This window comes from Leopardus geoffroyi, chromosome A2, assembly GCF_018350155.1.
Source record: "Leopardus geoffroyi isolate Oge1 chromosome A2, O.geoffroyi_Oge1_pat1.0, whole genome shotgun sequence".
In the NCBI taxonomy this organism is placed as follows: domain Eukaryota; kingdom Metazoa; phylum Chordata; class Mammalia; order Carnivora; family Felidae; genus Leopardus; species Leopardus geoffroyi.
In genome coordinates, this window is record NC_059331.1 from 151,813,705 (window position 1) to 151,830,439 (window position 16,735).

Sequence of the window (16,735 nt, forward strand, 5' to 3'; positions counted from 1 at the left end):
TAACAATGGAATCTTACAGTCATGTCTCAGGGACCTGGAGCACCATGCTTTGGGAATAAGGAATACAGAACAAGGGTTTCAGGACTTCTCTGACATGACCATAACTGGGTTTTTTTGTTTGTCCTGTGAGGAAAAAGAAACTTACCAGAAAGAAATACAGAGTTTGAGATACGGCTAAGAAGAAAGAGCATGCTTATTAGGAGCCTCTCATTTAATAAACATTAGATACAGCCTAAGCTAAAAAGGATCCCATGGAGGTTTTTATTTTCAGAGAACAAAACCTTAGCTGGGTAGAAAAATATCAGGGAGAGTGAAAGGGGGAGGAAGAAAGTGTGTTTTATCTTTTACTGTGACTTACGAATTAAGTTTTTGGGCATAAGTGACATATGTATCCCTTAAACTAATACAAATGTTGTAACAATGATTTGATACATGCATAGATTACAAACTGATTATCACAATAAGTTTCGTTAATATCTATCATACCTCACATGAGTTAGTCTTTTTCTTGTGATGAGAACTTGTAAGATTTACTCTTAGCAATTTTCAAATACACAAGATAGTAATATTACGGTTTCTTTTACCATACGCTTAGCAGATATATCGAGGCCAAGGGCATTAAATTAAGTCTATGCTGAGGAACAGAGCTGAGAGGCAAACAGAAATCAGATCCTGGTAACATGGCTCAAGCCCAGGGTGAGGCTATGTGCCTCAACGGTAGAGTGATGTGAGTCAACAAGATCTCTTTACTGTTTCAGCCTATCTGAGCTGGGTTTAGTTACTTGCAATATAAAGAGTTCTAACTAATAAAATATTGGAATTACACAAATCTTTAACAAACTGTAAATCAATAGTTGCAGCCTGTGACAACCAGTTTTGAATATGGTAAGCAAAAATATTCTCCGAGGGATGAAATTATCCAGTAGTTTTCAAAGGTACTTAAAAAAATCTTGTCATGGGTGTGGGGGAGGGATGGACAGTGAGGAGATATAGTGACTGGAAATTTGGGGGAGCACATCCTACAACAGATTGTAGATCCTCTACAGTAACCAAGAATATTTCCATTTGTTTTGGCTTTGGGAGAACCACATTATTCCTATCAATAGAATGTGTAGTATCTAAAAATTACGATTAATATATATCTCTTCTCCCAAAATAAAAACCCAACACCAAACCAGTAACAACCACACACCTAAAGAAATTTAGTAATTGTGTTTAACATGCAGCTAGGGGTAAATTAAAAAAATTATCAATAAAGTGTTAAGAGACAAACATGCTAACCTTCTTTCCCAATTTTTTCTAAATCTTACTGAAGCTATCTCTATGAAGCTAAAAATCCTCCTCAGTCTTAGTTAAAATAAAAGCTACTATTTATTGAACACTTATGTGTTAGGCACTGTGGCAAAATGCTTTATATACATTTACTCATTTTTCTATCTTTCTTCCTTCAACAGGACTTATTTTAAAATCCCAAGTGAAATGCTATAAAGGGCATTTTCCAGTCTATGCCAATGAAATGATAAGCTTAGGATTAATCCTGGTGCCTTATTTTACAAAGATTTCTTGTCTTCCAACACCTGCAGGTTCCATGTAACACGGCTAGAAATGCTGCGACTGGTTTGTTGAAGCTGGATTTTGAACGCCCTCTAAGAGTGAACACCAGAAAATTCCAAATTTGCCAGGACCTCAAGCACATCAAGACACCAGACGACTTGGAGGGCTCCTATTTACAGCAAACTGCCTCTAATAACAATCTCACTCAGTATGTACGACAGAAAATGGAGCTTACAAATTTCATACAAGGGCTACTTAAACTGTGGTCTCTAAACCTGGTACCAGTCTGCAAATGGTTAGGAGTTCAGAATGTTTTCTACATCACTAAGTACAGTGCTTAGTTCAGCTAACTTGTTTTTTCATCGCAAGATACTCTTTTTTTTTTTTTAATTTTTTTTTTTTTCAACGTTTATTTATTTTTGGGACAGAGAGAGACAGAGCATGAACGGGGGAGGGGCAGAGAGAGAGGGAGACACAGAATCGGAAACAGGCTCCAGGCTCTGAGCCATCAGCCCAGAGCCTGACGCGGGGCTCGAACTCACGGACCGCGAGATCGTGACCTGGCTGAAGTCGGACGCTTTAACCGACTGCACCACCCAGGCGCCCCGCAAGATACTCTTGATGAAGGAGGCTGGATTGATTTATTCTAGCCCAACCTTCTTATCCATCATGAACTGGTAACAGTTTGTGAGCCACAAAAGACCCCGAATAGCCAAAGCACCCTTGAAAAGGAAAAACAAAGCTGCAGGCATCACAATTCTGGGTTTCAAATTATAGTACAAAGCTGTAGTAACTAAAATAGTAGGGTACTGGCACAAAACAGACACATAGATCAATGGAATAGAACAGAAAACCCAAAAATGAACCTACAACTATATGGTCAATTAAGCTTTGACAAAGCTGGAAAGAATATCCAACGGGAAAAAGACTTCAACAAATGACGGTGGGAAAACTGGAAAGCAAAGTGCAAAAGCATGGAACTGACCACTTTCTTATACCATAACACAAAAATAATTCAAAATGGATGAAAGACCTAAATTTGAGACCTGAAACTATAAAAATCCTAAGAGAGAACATGGTAAGTAATTTCTTTGATATCGGCTATAGCAACTTCTTTCCCCAGATGTCTCCTTAGGCAAAAGTAAAAATAAACTACTGGGACTTCGTCAAAATAAAAACCTTCTTCATAGTGAAGGAAACCATCAACAAAACTAAAAAGCAACCTACAGAATGGGAGAAGATATTTGCAAATGACTTATCTGATAAAGGGTTAGTATCCAAAATATATAAAGAACTTCCAAAGCTTAAAAACCAAAAACGAATCCTCTGATTAAAAATGGGCAGAAGACAAGAACATTCTTCCAAAGATGATATCCAGATGGCCAACATCACTGATCATCAGGGAAATGCAAATCAAAACTACAATGATATATCACCTCACACCTGTCAGAATGGCTAAAATCAACAACACAAGAAACAAACAGGTGTTGGTGAAGATGTGGAGAAAGGGGAGCCCTTTTGCACCGTTGGTGGGAATGCAAACTGGGGCAGCCACTCTGGAAAACAGTATGGAAGTTCCTCAAAAAGTTAAAAATGAAACTACCCTATGATCCAGCAACTGCACTACTAAGTTTTTACCCAAAGAATACAAATACACTAATTCAAAGGGATACATGCACCCCGATGTTTACAGTAGCATTATCTACAACAGCCAAATTATGCAAACAGCTTAAGTGGCTGATTGATAAAGACGGGTGCATACAATGGAATATTACTCAGCGATAAAAAAGAATGAAATCTTGCCATTTGCAACAACATGGATGGAGTTAAGAGTATTATGCTGAGCAAAATGAGTCAGAGAAAGACAAATACCATATGATTTCACTCATATGTAGAATTTAAAGAAGAAATGACCAAGAGAGGAAAGAAAAATGCAAACTAAGACACAGACTCTTAACTGTAGAGAATAAACTGATGGTTACCAGAAGGGAGGTGGGAAGGGTGAAGGGTGAAGGGTGAAATAAGTGATGGGGATTAAGGAGTGAGCTTGTTGTGATGAGCACTAGGTGATATATGAAGTAGTGTTGAAACTGATGCTCACTGGATGTTCACTGGAATTTTAAATAAAAACTTTAAGACAATTAGCAATTGATCTCACCTTTGACAGAAGCAATTTCACACAGGAAACATGACCTTCATAGACAGCAGACAGAAGAGGGGTAATATGATGTTTATCCGGAGCCTGTGAAATAAGAGATTAAAAAACGACTTTAGTTTTCATTTCTTCCTTCCTTCTAGATTTGATCAGAGAACTATCAACGTTTACCTCTTTGCCTTGTTACACAAAATCCCTTCAAGGCTACAAGTTTTCAGCCTCTTAGAGAGCTGCCGGGGCCCAAGCCCATAAGCAGCGTCTCCTTGAGTATCAGCCTAGTGAAGTAGAGGGCACAGAGCTTTGACGTCAGGTCAAACCTTGGCTCTGCCACTTACACTGTGGCAACTGTTTGGCCTCTCTGAGCCCCAAGTCCTCATGATGTGGTAGGAATGCGAATGAGGCCCAGGAAGGGAAGAGAGGGGGTAGAAAATAGCCAATGAGAGGGACAAGGCTGCCACAATGGGGCCGGGTGACATAGTGTCCCCTGAAATGTGTAAAGTTCATCTCACTTGCTGTCATGGCTAAACATTTTTCCAAAACCCTGAAAAGCTGTAAAAGGCAAGAGCCAGGAGGTGACCGCTCCTGTCTGACCATTTGCCCACTGACCTTTGTCCAAAACTCCAGTCTGGATTTATTCTAGGACTACATAGTCCTATCCTCCATTGCGTGACAGCCATTTGCCACCTATAGACAGTGACAGTGTTAACTCTCAAGTTGCTGTAGAACTTAAAAATGAAGCATCCTAACTCACGGTTTTATCCATTTAAGAAAGTCTGTTTGTTCTGCTTATTTAAAAAAAAATGCCAACTATATATTTCTAGGTCACAGGAAATTTGGTATAATTTCAGACTATATTTCTATTTTACAGGACTAGAAAACAATTACCCAAGGCATACAACAGGATTTTTTTTCTAGAATGACCACGTTCTTTACATACATTAATATCTGCTCCTTTCAGCAGCAGAAATTCCAGGATTTCAAGCTGCCCACAATCTGCTGCATAATGAAGAGGCTTCCTTCCACCTTCTAGTGTCCGGTTGACATCTTCTCCCTTATAAGAGAAGCCAAATGAAAATGGTATTTAGATGGATGGTAGATGGAAGATGGGACATGAGATACCCAGTATTTTCACTTTCTTAAAAGCCTACGAGTTCCATGAAACAATCACATTTCCTGCAAAGTGAAATAAGTAACCAAGAAGTTGAAATTAAATTCTGTGCAACAGCACATATGCAGTACGGCAGTAATTCAATCGTGATCAGTCAAACTGGAAACAGACAATGATGCTAAATGCAATGAAATATGTTACCGTGCTCTATTTCCAAGGGGTTCAATCAGCATAATGTTAAGATGTGGCCAGAAAAGACTGGTAAGTTCTGAGATTTTACCCAGATCACAGGACCTGTCTTCTACTTTAAGGAAAGCATCACTCCTTTGATGGAAGCAGACATCATCATCACAAGGTAGTCAGTACTGCTACTAAGAATCATTTCCCTCGTTTAACATTGACTGAAGGCCTGCACTGTGCACAGAAGACAAAGGTGAACAAGATCAGAGCTTCTGATTGCACAGAGCTCACTATCTGGTGTGGCGAGGCAGACATTAACTGGCTCATCACAGGACTAAACAGAATGTCAAAACAGAATTGCTAAAAAGGAAAGGAACTCAGTGTTATACAAACACTTATCAGAAGAACAGGACTGAATCTTGGTGATGGATGGGGAGCGGCTTGTGTCAGAAAATGAACTTACTAAGGCCTCAAAAAAAGGAAAGTTTTCATTCACTGAGAATTAACAGATTCTAACAATAACAAAGGCAACCAGGCTCTTTACTGATCAGCTGATACAGGTTTGGCACTGTGCTATACACATAATCTCCAATCTTTAAATTATCCTAAAAGGAGAAAATCTCCACTTGATAAATGAAAAGTCTGAAGCGAAAAGAGGTTACCTAACTTTTTAATGGGGCTTAGTAACAAGTGAGATCTAAACTCATTCTCTTCCTATACCACCATGTTGCCCCCAATGCAGTATTTCCCCCTTCTTTCTTTTCTTTTTTAAAAAATTTTTACATTTATTTATTTTTGAGAGAGTGAGACAAAGTGAGAGTGGGGGAGGAGCAGAGAGGGAGACACAGGATCTGAGGCAGGCTCCAGGCTCCGAGCTGTCAGCACAGAGCCCGACCCGGGGCTTGAACCCACAAACCGTGAGATCATGACCTGAGCCCAAGTTGGACGCTTAACCGACTGAGCCACCCAGGTGCCCCATATTTTCCCCTTCTTTCCTAAGGAAAGTTCAGATTTTAGAGTAGCAAAATGCCTGAAGGAATTTATATCCTCAACTACTGTATTATTCACTTACCTTGGTTTGCTTAACTCATCAAGTCATATTCTGACTCAAGCAGTTCAGAACCCTATCATCTCACGGCCACTACAAGCTGCCTTTTCAAACACCAATATAGGAGACAGGTGTACAACTTGCCTAATGCCAGTAGAGGCTGGGCTGCAGCTCTGACTCTACTACTACTGAGCTGTGGGACTTAGACGGGTTACTTTCCAAATCTGTTTCCTCATCTGTAAGATGGGAATAAAAATGCTTAGACCTCATAAGGTTTTACACCTTATGTCATTAAGACAACCCACGCAAAATATTTAACGTAGGTCCTGACACATGGCAAAATGTCTAATGAGGGTTAACTATTATTTCTGTGGATCCCTGATGTTGGTTTATACTGGCCCTAAGAGACTATTCCAAAATTCAGTTAAGGCAGGTTTCTGCAGAACAGCTGAAATTTAAAGGTATGATTGAATGTAATATACTTTTTCTCCAGAAACAAATTTAAATAGTCTGGGAAATCTGGTGTACCACCTTAGCCTTTATTCACAACTGCACAAATGGGAGCCTTTGAGGCAAAAAGAGACACTGCTTAAACAACTCTCGATGAAACTAGTTCCCCTTACGTTGGTAATAGGTCCCCTCCATTATTAACTACAGAGCATTAACTGGATAGGTCTTTTCAGTGAGAAAAGCAAAGTATTACTTGTAGTAAGTCATCGATAAGACGGCTTTGTCAAAGATATTTTCCCAAATCCAAATAAGTGACCTCTTCCTTCCCCACTTGGTAGGAGCCTGGAAAATGCATATGAAATGGACTTGTGAGCTTAAACTTTCTCCTTTATCGCTGCAGACACTGCCTTTACAGTTCTTATTTTGGCAGACAAAAAATGACGACACCAGAAAGGCTCTACATGACTGACAGGAAAGAAAGGGTCTGCTTCTGTGGGGCCTTAGCAAAAGCTGTACTTATAGAGGAATTTATGGTACGGGAAGACCTGTATTGGAAAAGGAGAAAGGCCTCAAAATAATGAGTTTTGGACTTTCACTATTATGCTAAGTGAAATAAGTCAGAGAAAGACAAATACCAGATGATTTCACTCATATGTGGAACTTCAAAAACAAAACAAATGAACATAGGTAGAAAAGAGAGAGAGAGAGAGGCAAACCAAGAAACAGACCCTTTACTTAATAACCACAGAGAACAAACTGATGGTTACCAGAGAGAACGGGGTGGGGGATGGGGAAACAGCTGGCGGGGATTAAGGAGGGGGCACTGGGATGAGCACCAGGTGTTGTATGGAAGCGATGAATCACTAAATTCTACACTTGAAACTAATTACACTGATGTTAACTGGAATTTAAAAACTTGAAAAAGGAAAAAAAAAAAAAAACTAAGGCGAAAACAAAAGGTATATGGAAATCTCTGTACCTTTTACTCAATTTTGCTGTGAACCTAAAAATGCTCCAAAAAGTAAAGTTTATTTTTAGAAAAGCAGATTAAATTCAAAGTAAGCCAGAGGCAAGAAAAAAGAGCAGGAACCAATGAGATGGAAAACAGAAAAAGAATAAAAATCAGAAGCTAATTCTCTGAGATCAGTACAATTGATAAATCTCTAGCCAGAGTGATCGGAAAAATAAACAGTGAAGACACAAAGTGCTACTATCAGACTTTACTGATTATCTTCCCACAAAGAAACTCCCAGGCCCTAGAGGGCTACACTGGTAAATTCTACCAAACATTTAAGAAAAGAGAGTAATATCAATTCTTCCAAAAAACGAGAAGCATCCATTTTAGAAAAAAGAAGTAAAACTATTTTTATTTGCAGGTTACACAATCATCTATGTAGAAAATTCTATGGAATCTACCAAAAGGCTACTAAATAAGTAACTTTAGGAATGCTACAGGACAAAACAACCAACATACAAAATCAACTGCATTTTTATATACTATTGATGAATAATTGCAAATCAAACCTAAAATCAATATTATTTACAATAACATCCAAAGATGAAACACTTAGTGATAAATTAACAAAAATGTGGAACACTTACACACGGAAAACTACCAAATTTGTTGAAATTAGAGAGGACCTAAAGAAATGGAGAGAGATACCATGTCTGTGGGTTAGAAGACCTAATACTGTAAAGATGTTGATTCTCCCCAAACTGATGTGTAGATTCAATGCAATACCAGTCAAAACCGTAGCAGGCTTTTTAAAGAAACTGACAAAATGACCCTAAATTTCCTCTGGAAATGCAAAGAATCTAGACTAGCCAAAATCACTTTGAAAAAGAACAAGTTGGAGGGCTAGTAGTATTGCCTGATTCCAAGAATTATTAAAAACTAATCAAGAAAATACAGTATTGGCATAAAATTATAAAACATGCAAACTTTTATCACTAATGTATAGTGAAAGAAAGTGGATCAGTGGTTGCCTGGGGGAAGGGGAGGGAAGGACAATAGGAGGGAGGGACTACGAAGGGGCAGGCAGTAAGAGTGATGGATGTGTTCATTATCTTGATTGAGGTGATGATTTCAGAGAAATATACACACGTCAAAACTGATCAAATTGTACACTTTAACATCTGTCTGTTGTTTAATTATACCTCAATAACAGATTTTCCTGAAATCAAATTTCTGTGGCTCATTGTTACAAAATGGGATGCTAACAAAGCAACAGTTGAGGTAGAATGGGGGCAGGGAGACTAACAATCTTCATGGGAGACTTAAAGAGCAAAAGCTATTTGAGGTCAAGTTCCTTCCCTGGTAGTGATGAAAGGAAAGCTCTTGCCTTCTATGTCCTATACCTCAACTAACTATATGGAACAAGAAGTTTTAAAGTGGTATGAGAGATCATCAATGTGGTCCCTACTAGCTTCAGAGAACAAAACAATTGTCTGAACTTCTGGGAAAAATCTCCTTATCAGTACTTCTAGCATTATTTTGCCTACTCGATTCTTTACTACAACTACAGGGAAACTGCTACTACAGGCAACGACAGGGAACCTGCTAAACACAAAATGTGATCACAGCACTACCTTTTAAAAAGTCCTCTGATGACTATTCACTGCTCTGAACAACACAGTTCAGAAGATCTAGAGTGATCTATCTGGTGACTACCTTTTCAACTTCAATTCTCACAGTGAAGAATTGACTTCACCGCCCCACCCCTGTCCTTTGTTAACTCTTACTAGTCCTTCAGAAGCCGGTTTTTAATAAACCTCGTGGAAAGTATCTCTAACCTTCTCAACTTGGAGTAATGTGAGCTCACAGGTGTGCCCAAGACACCTTGCATCTCCCCGTGTTGTAACACTTACCACATTCTACTCAAACTGTCTGTATCTGTATCCTCTATGAACACAGGTCAGATACCACGTCTCTCTTATTTACTTTTGCATCTCCAATGCCTAGTATAGTTTCTAACATATAGTGAACATTGATATAATAAAGCTTCCGTTTGGAGAAATGGTGAGGTTGCTCAAGTACTAGATTTGGAAGTAAGCCATATACAACACCTTCCGTTTCAAGCAGACACGGACAATACATTAGTTATCCGGTAGCAGCAGCAGTAACTTGAGATCAATGGCGTGTTTACTGATGTAGGGGATCTGAATGACAATTTCACTAGGTTTTCAGCAGTCTTGATACGTGGTAACCGCAGTAGTCGCTGTAAAATAGGGAAGGATGATAGTCCTGTATCTAGCTCCTTTCTCCCTACCCTCTGCCCACACAGTAGACATTAGTGACATCACCAGAGAGAAGTTAGACACCTATTCTGTAATCTTGATTCCAACTTAATGAAACATTACCAGCTACGGAGAAAAATCTAACACTAATTTTGTCTCCCAGATTCTGGGGTTAGAGAAAGATGTACAATCTCAAGGGGTCCCTTAGCATTACAAGGCAATCTTACCATGTTTTCCTTTTTCCCTTGCTTTTACACTTTCCACGGAGACTATTTTAAGTTTCTTTCACTTTTTAAAGACCTTAGACTTCTCTATCTCCTCCTTCCCTTTCATTCTCAGCAGATAACGACATCATATACTTTTTACACAGAAGACTGCCTTCAGACAGGCACTCTCTCAGGAACTTTTCTCCACCTCACCTTCCTACAGCTGACAAATCCTCTCCTCCTATCTAAAGCCAATCTCTCACCTATGTTTTGGATATCATCCTTTCTTGGTTTTTGAGAAAACTTACTCCTCTGTTTGCTACCTTTTGTGTTTTCAACCTCTACTCCTGTACTGGCTCCTTTTCATCAGTACCTGCCACACACACTCTCTGACTAAAAAAGCAAAGTGCAACACATCAACCTCTCCTTAGACCCATTCCTAGACCTTTTAGTTATTGTTGTTCCTCCCCCTTTCGTGGCTAAATTTTCCAAAAGCATCGTCTGTATTTGTTATCTCCGATTTCTCACTTTCTGTTCTAATCTGACTTCTACCCTCAACACTACACCATAACCACTTTTGCTGAGGTCAATGACTTCCTTGTTGCAAAATGCAGAGGTTACCTCAGTACTCACCTTAATTGACCTCCCAAAAGTGACTAAGTCGATCACTTCTTCCTTTTTTAAACAGACTCTCTTTTGGCTTCAGTGACACCACACTGTTGGTAGTTTTCTTCCTACCTGACTACTGCTTCTGTTTCCTGACTCACCCATGTCTACCAGGTGTTTAAAACAAATTTGGGGAATCTTGATTATGAGTTCAGATTTTCATCATATATAATTTAAATAGCTGAGAAGTTCAGTCATCCTTATACGGTCTTGTAACAGTATCTACATCAGAATACCCTGACTATAAAGTTTTTTGGAATAACAAAACACTTCCTTGGCAACAAAGTGTACCTATGTTTTTAAAGACATTACCATGCAATAATATTGTGTCACAGAGTCTGGCAGAAATAAAATTCTCATCATGGTATGTGTGTAAAGAACCATGCAGGTTACAAATAACTCTGCACAAAGCTTTTGTTTACCATACACAGTTGAGGTAATGCAGACTGACAAACCTAATTTATCATCACATCAAGGCTTGCCTAGCTTCACCTTTCCCTTTTAGCATGAGTAATTTATCCAGTTTTGTTTTACTCTCTTTTCTTTACTGCAACAGCGAAGCCTGTTAACCGTTAAATACACAACAAAGATTTTTATTAAAATTATATTTTGCCATTATTTTTCTCCTAAGTTGTTATGAAGCTATTCTTATTTTCTCTATATATGGCATATTCCACATATGTAATATATGTAAGTAATATATACTACAGATATAATACTATTTCACAATATTTTTTTAAAAAATGTTTTAAATGTTAATTTTTGAGAAACAGAGACAGAGACAGACAGAAAGACAGACCATGAATGGGGGAGGGCCAGGGAGGAGGAAACACAGAATCCAAAGCAGGTTCCAGTCTCTGAGCTGTCAGCACAGAGCCCGACGTGGAACTTGAACTCATGAACCGTGAGATCATGACCTGAGCCGAAGTTGGACACTTATCCAACTGGGCCACTCAGGCGCCCTCTACTTCACAATATTTTCTGGTGAGAGTTTAAATTAATACATTCTATCCAGAACCACGTTAGTGACTATGAAATGCTTTAGGATAGGTTGATTCCTGGTGCCTCTCAAATATGGGGGGTTTAGATTATGGTGGAGGAAAAAGTCTCTGTGAAATTCTAAATCAAATGGAACCCAAGAAGAGTTTTAAGATTACCCTATATTCTAACAAACTGCAGACTACCTTCTCTGACTCTACCTTGCTCCTTAATCAAAATTATTCATAGAATTAAAAAAAAAAAAAGTGATAATGCATGACTAATTTATGTCAATACACTGGTGAGTCTATATTAAGGGAAGAGCTTAATTACTATAATATCACTTATTTCAACACTAGAGCATGACATTTTAGGGCTGGACACTGGACAGCTTTTCCAACTTCCTTAAAAATTAAATGACATTACTGGCATTTGTGAAAGATAACCATGCTTCATTTCTCGAGTATCACTGTTCTCAATAACTAAGAGCCTCTGTTATTCTGATATGTTCTTATCTGTCTAGAAAATGATTGGTGTAACGGTCTAGTTCTATCTTTAATATCAATAAATCAGCTAGTATTTACTAAGAAGCCATATTCCTAGCTGGGCATGCTAATGGTACAAAAAAGTCGAACTGTGGGTCTATGCCTACCTTAGGAGTCAGAGACTACATCTTACACGTATTTTTACCACAACGCCAAATGTGGTACTTCTCAACCTCAATAATTATTTGTTGTGATTGCTAAATTACTATGATAGCAGGTTATAAAATGCCATATTAAGACATAACTTGGAGAGTGTGGGTAAATGCAGCACATGTGTATACAAGAGAATATGCCTGGAGAGATTAATTATTATGGTGTATGGATTTCCCACAGGAATTTCCTCCCAGAAATCTAGGAGGTGATACTTTGGAAAAGTATGGATCCCATGACATTTGTGAGTCTTTGCTGAAATAATGTAAAGTTCCTGGCACATAGTGAGCACTCAATAATGCCAAATGCTTTTATTAATATTAATAGAGGCCTCAACAGTTCTCATTTGAATAGCTTTCTACCCAATTTCTCCACATTCAACAATTCAACAAACGTGAATCAAGTTAATCAATGTTCCTAAAAAGTAAGACTGATTGTGCTACTCCTTTACTCAAAAAATTTCAACTACTCCCTTTTGTTGAACAGAAAATCCTCAGCGTGACACTCAAGTCATCTTCCATTCAACACCAACTTGCCATTCTGGTTGTTTCATCTCATATATACAATGCTCCCAACACATCAGTGCTTTCCCACTTCCGGGAAACTTCATGTTGTTGTCTTTCTTTGGCATGGTTACCCCACTTCCGTTCGTGTCTTGATCTGCTAAAATTCCACTTACTCTCCAAGACCTATTTTTCTCTTGTCACACTTTTACCTGATACTCTTTTTTCTCTCCTTGATACTCTTGATATATAATTCCCTCCTTTTAATCCTCAAAGTTCTTGTTGATGGCTCTTACTACACTACATTTACCTTTCTTCAATCATGTATTTATTACTTACATACTTCAATGAAAACTCCATTAAAAAAAGGGCCATGCCTTATTTATATATACTGCCTATGTAATGTCTATGGGCAACTTGTGCCTTACAGCCCATTTTAACGAATTGGGGCAGTCATTTATACCATCTTTGTCACACTATGGAACCTGTTGCTTACCATAACAACTATCACTCCCCACAGAGGTATTTTAAAAACATTATTAGTGTGTCTAAAAGTCAGAGTCTCAGTGTTGGAAAGGACTCTGAAGGTCATCCAACCCAACCACTCACTCTGTGTTTGAATCCTTGCCTGTGTATGCCCAACCTAAAACTGAACCTCTCTAATGAAAGGCAATTCAAGATCTTACTGATCAGCTCATTCCTTTAAAATGCTGGAAAATCCACTGTTTACCAGTTCTAATTCTATTCCTTGGGGACACATGGAACAGGTATAATATACCAATTATGTTTAGCAGCCACATCACATTATAACTAAAGTGAAATCTTTTTATATGATTTGTTGTTATCCTGACCTTCAGTTACTGGTATTTGTGAGTATACAAGTAGGGACATTATATTAATTGCTCTTAAATTTCATCTTATAATGGTCATCTTATTTTTCTAGGCTGCCAAGTTCTTTCTAGATTCTTATTAAAAGGAATTTGTTAGTTCTGATCCCCACCCTCCATCTAGCTGTACCTCACGTATCTTCATCATGTGACCTAAGACATTTATTAGAAAAAGAGAAAAGACTGAGGAATGAGCCCCACCAGTATTCAGGAAACTTCCTTCAGTTCGCTACATAAAGAAAGAGCTCATTTAGATACCACCGCCATTCAGTCTTGAATCTCATTCATTACACTCTTATCCAACCATCCTTTACCATCATTCATCCAAGCATAACATTAAAACATAAAAATTTCAATGAAATGTTTGAGATTTCCCTTATCTAATGGTCTAGGAACTACAAAAAAAAAAAAAAAAAAAAAAAAAAGGGAAGTTAGCATAGCAGGATTTATTTCTAATTGATCCCTTCATAAGTGTTACAAACAACCCCATGACCACCACAAATACACTTAAAAAGTAATACGGTCATTAAATAAAATTTGGAAAAATAAAAGATCTTTCTCCTAGTAGTGAGTCTTGCCATCTAAAATACAACCATTATTACTACCTTGCTGTACTTTGGTTTACATTTTTTCCTGTGAAAGTAGTTACTTAAAAAAGTTATAATCACACTACTTATTATACATCATATGAGATACCTTGCTATCTTTCTTGAAAGCTACATAATATTCTGTCAAGCAGATGTGCCCCAGTTTACCTAAATATTTTCCTAATTCTGGACATGTAGATTAATACCAAATACCCTATACCACTGAAGTTCTTATTTTATAGAACATAACAATATCACATTCCATCAATTCGAAAGCACACATTTTCCTGTATTTTAACATCTCTGAAATTAGGTCACAAAATGCAGGGCGGGGGTGGTGGTGGAGGAAAGCCTTACCACTGTGCCTTGGTGAAAAGGGGGAAGGGTAACTTACAGGTTGATTATGTGTTTTAGAAAAACAAGAACAGTCACTGCCTATGCCTGGCTTTACGACAGAAACTAAAATATGACTGGGTCAAAATACCAGAATGTGTAGTACAGAATTATACTATGCTGAAGTTGGAGAACATAAAATGGCGAAATTCCAAGAAAATCAGACCTGCTCACATTAAATTAAACCAGAATATTCCATATTTTCTTTCCTTGGCATGGTTACCCCACTCTGGTAACTCATGGTTACCAAATGTAATGAAAATAGTAAAAAATTAAAACCAATAGGAACACATTAAACCCCAATGCTAATCCTAAATGTCTGGAAGTTCTCACTTCATCCAAGTTGTGTCCACAAACTCGAAAAGGAAAGCAGACTGACCTCCAGTACAAGTAATAGATTCTCAGGGACACACTCCTGATGTGCCTGCCTCAACTTTGTGAAAACAGAGACAGACAACTCAAAAAAGCTCAGAAAACCAACTGTACTGGCCAACTACGTGAACTACACAGTGTTACTGAAGCATGCCCTTGTGATTGACTTACATGTTGCCCTACCATAGTGCCACTGCGGCAAAGAGATTACCTGTTCCATCACCATTCTATCCTTCCTCTTTATCAACAAATCCTGACTTTATTAAGTTGGCAATGTGCTCAGCTACCACACATTTCCCAGCAACTCAGTACCTAGGAGGAGCTGATAGGTGAGAACACAAGTTGAATGGTGCCTCAAAGACTTACTGGAAGATCTACTTCTCTTATTCCTGTTTGAATGAGAGAATGGTGGCTGAAATTCCAGCAGCGATTCTGACCATGAGGTGATCCTGAAGACAGAAGTGACTAAGAACGGAGGAGCTCAAGTACCTCACGCGAAAAGGAGCTTGAGTACCTCATGACCATGAAGCCACTGCACCAGGCGTGGACTGCCTGCTTCTCGATTTCTTTTACAAGAGAGAAAAAAAAGTCACTCTTGTTCAATCATTTATTCCCTCTGGGAAAAGGTTTATTAAAAGTTTCTTCTCCCCCACTGTCTCCTCTTAGTGGCAGAATCCACTTCCGTTGGAGGAAAACAAAAGTGATCCACTATTTCTCTACCCACGAAGGATCAACCACTTTATGTGGAGACAGAGTCACAGAGAGACCGAAGGCACATTCCTGCCTCAAGTTAGAATTTTTTAAGTAGTGTTTTAGAACGAGGCAACAGAGAATATAAAAGATATCACATCAGGCCAACAGAGCCACCAGAAACTAGAATTCTTCTAGTGTAAGACAGGTGATATGTGTGGTCAGGAGCAATCTTCACGTCCTGTGTGTCTGCACACCCTCAGTCTGGACAGCTTTCTTTCCCTTTCAAGGATAAGTAACAGAAGAAAAACAATATGGGGCGTGTGTGTATGAAAACTACAAGAAAACTACAGCAAAAGAAAAATCATACTGAAGACTCAAGAAACTTAATTTTAGAAAGCACTCAGAGTGATCAAGATGGAATCCAAAAGACATTGTTTCTATGAAAAAAGTATCTTAAGAAGAAAACAAGCAAACATGCAAAGTGAACAAAATGAGATCCAGGATGATGGAAACAGGAAGCTGGCTGAGAAAGTGAAATCTGGCAGGAGAATTAAAACTGCAATTGAAAGATTAAAATCTGCACTTACATCAGGAGAGCTGGGCAGCCCTACCAACTCTAAATTAAGAAAACGTAATTAAAGAATTGACAATAAGCTTAAGAAATTCTCCCAGAATACTGAGGTGATAAATGAAAATGCTTAAAATGATATAAAGACAGTAAAGTAAAAATCTATAAATGATACAAAGTCAGAACAAAGGGAAACAGTTATAAAAGTAAACTTTGTTGGGCTCAAACAAACAAACAAAAAACCTGAGCCCGCAGATCTGCAGATCGTAAAAGCTCACTGTATTATGGACAAAATTCAATAGAACACCCCCGCCACTCCACTCCCCCTGCCCAGTAATACAGTTTTGCAATTTCTGTTTTACAAGGACAGAAACAAACAAACAAACAAAAAATACATTAACTCTAAAGAAAATTAAATTAGCCTGGTCTCTCTCTACAACACTGGATTCCAGAGG

At 38.3% G+C, this 16,735-nt stretch overlaps 1 protein-coding gene across 1 annotated transcript in view; it reads right to left on the reverse strand.

Moving 5' to 3' along the window:
• Positions 1-16,735, reverse strand: part of MTPN (myotrophin) — a 58,545-nt gene that overhangs the window by 18,422 nt on the left and 23,388 nt on the right. Inside the window, exons 2-3 of the mRNA XM_045495783.1 lie at positions 4,647-4,760; positions 3,713-3,796 (exon numbers count right to left, since the gene is read on the reverse strand). Of these exons, the coding sequence (XP_045351739.1) occupies positions 3,713-3,796; positions 4,647-4,760 (198 nt within the window). The remainder of the gene's footprint in view (positions 1-3,712; positions 3,797-4,646; positions 4,761-16,735) is intronic.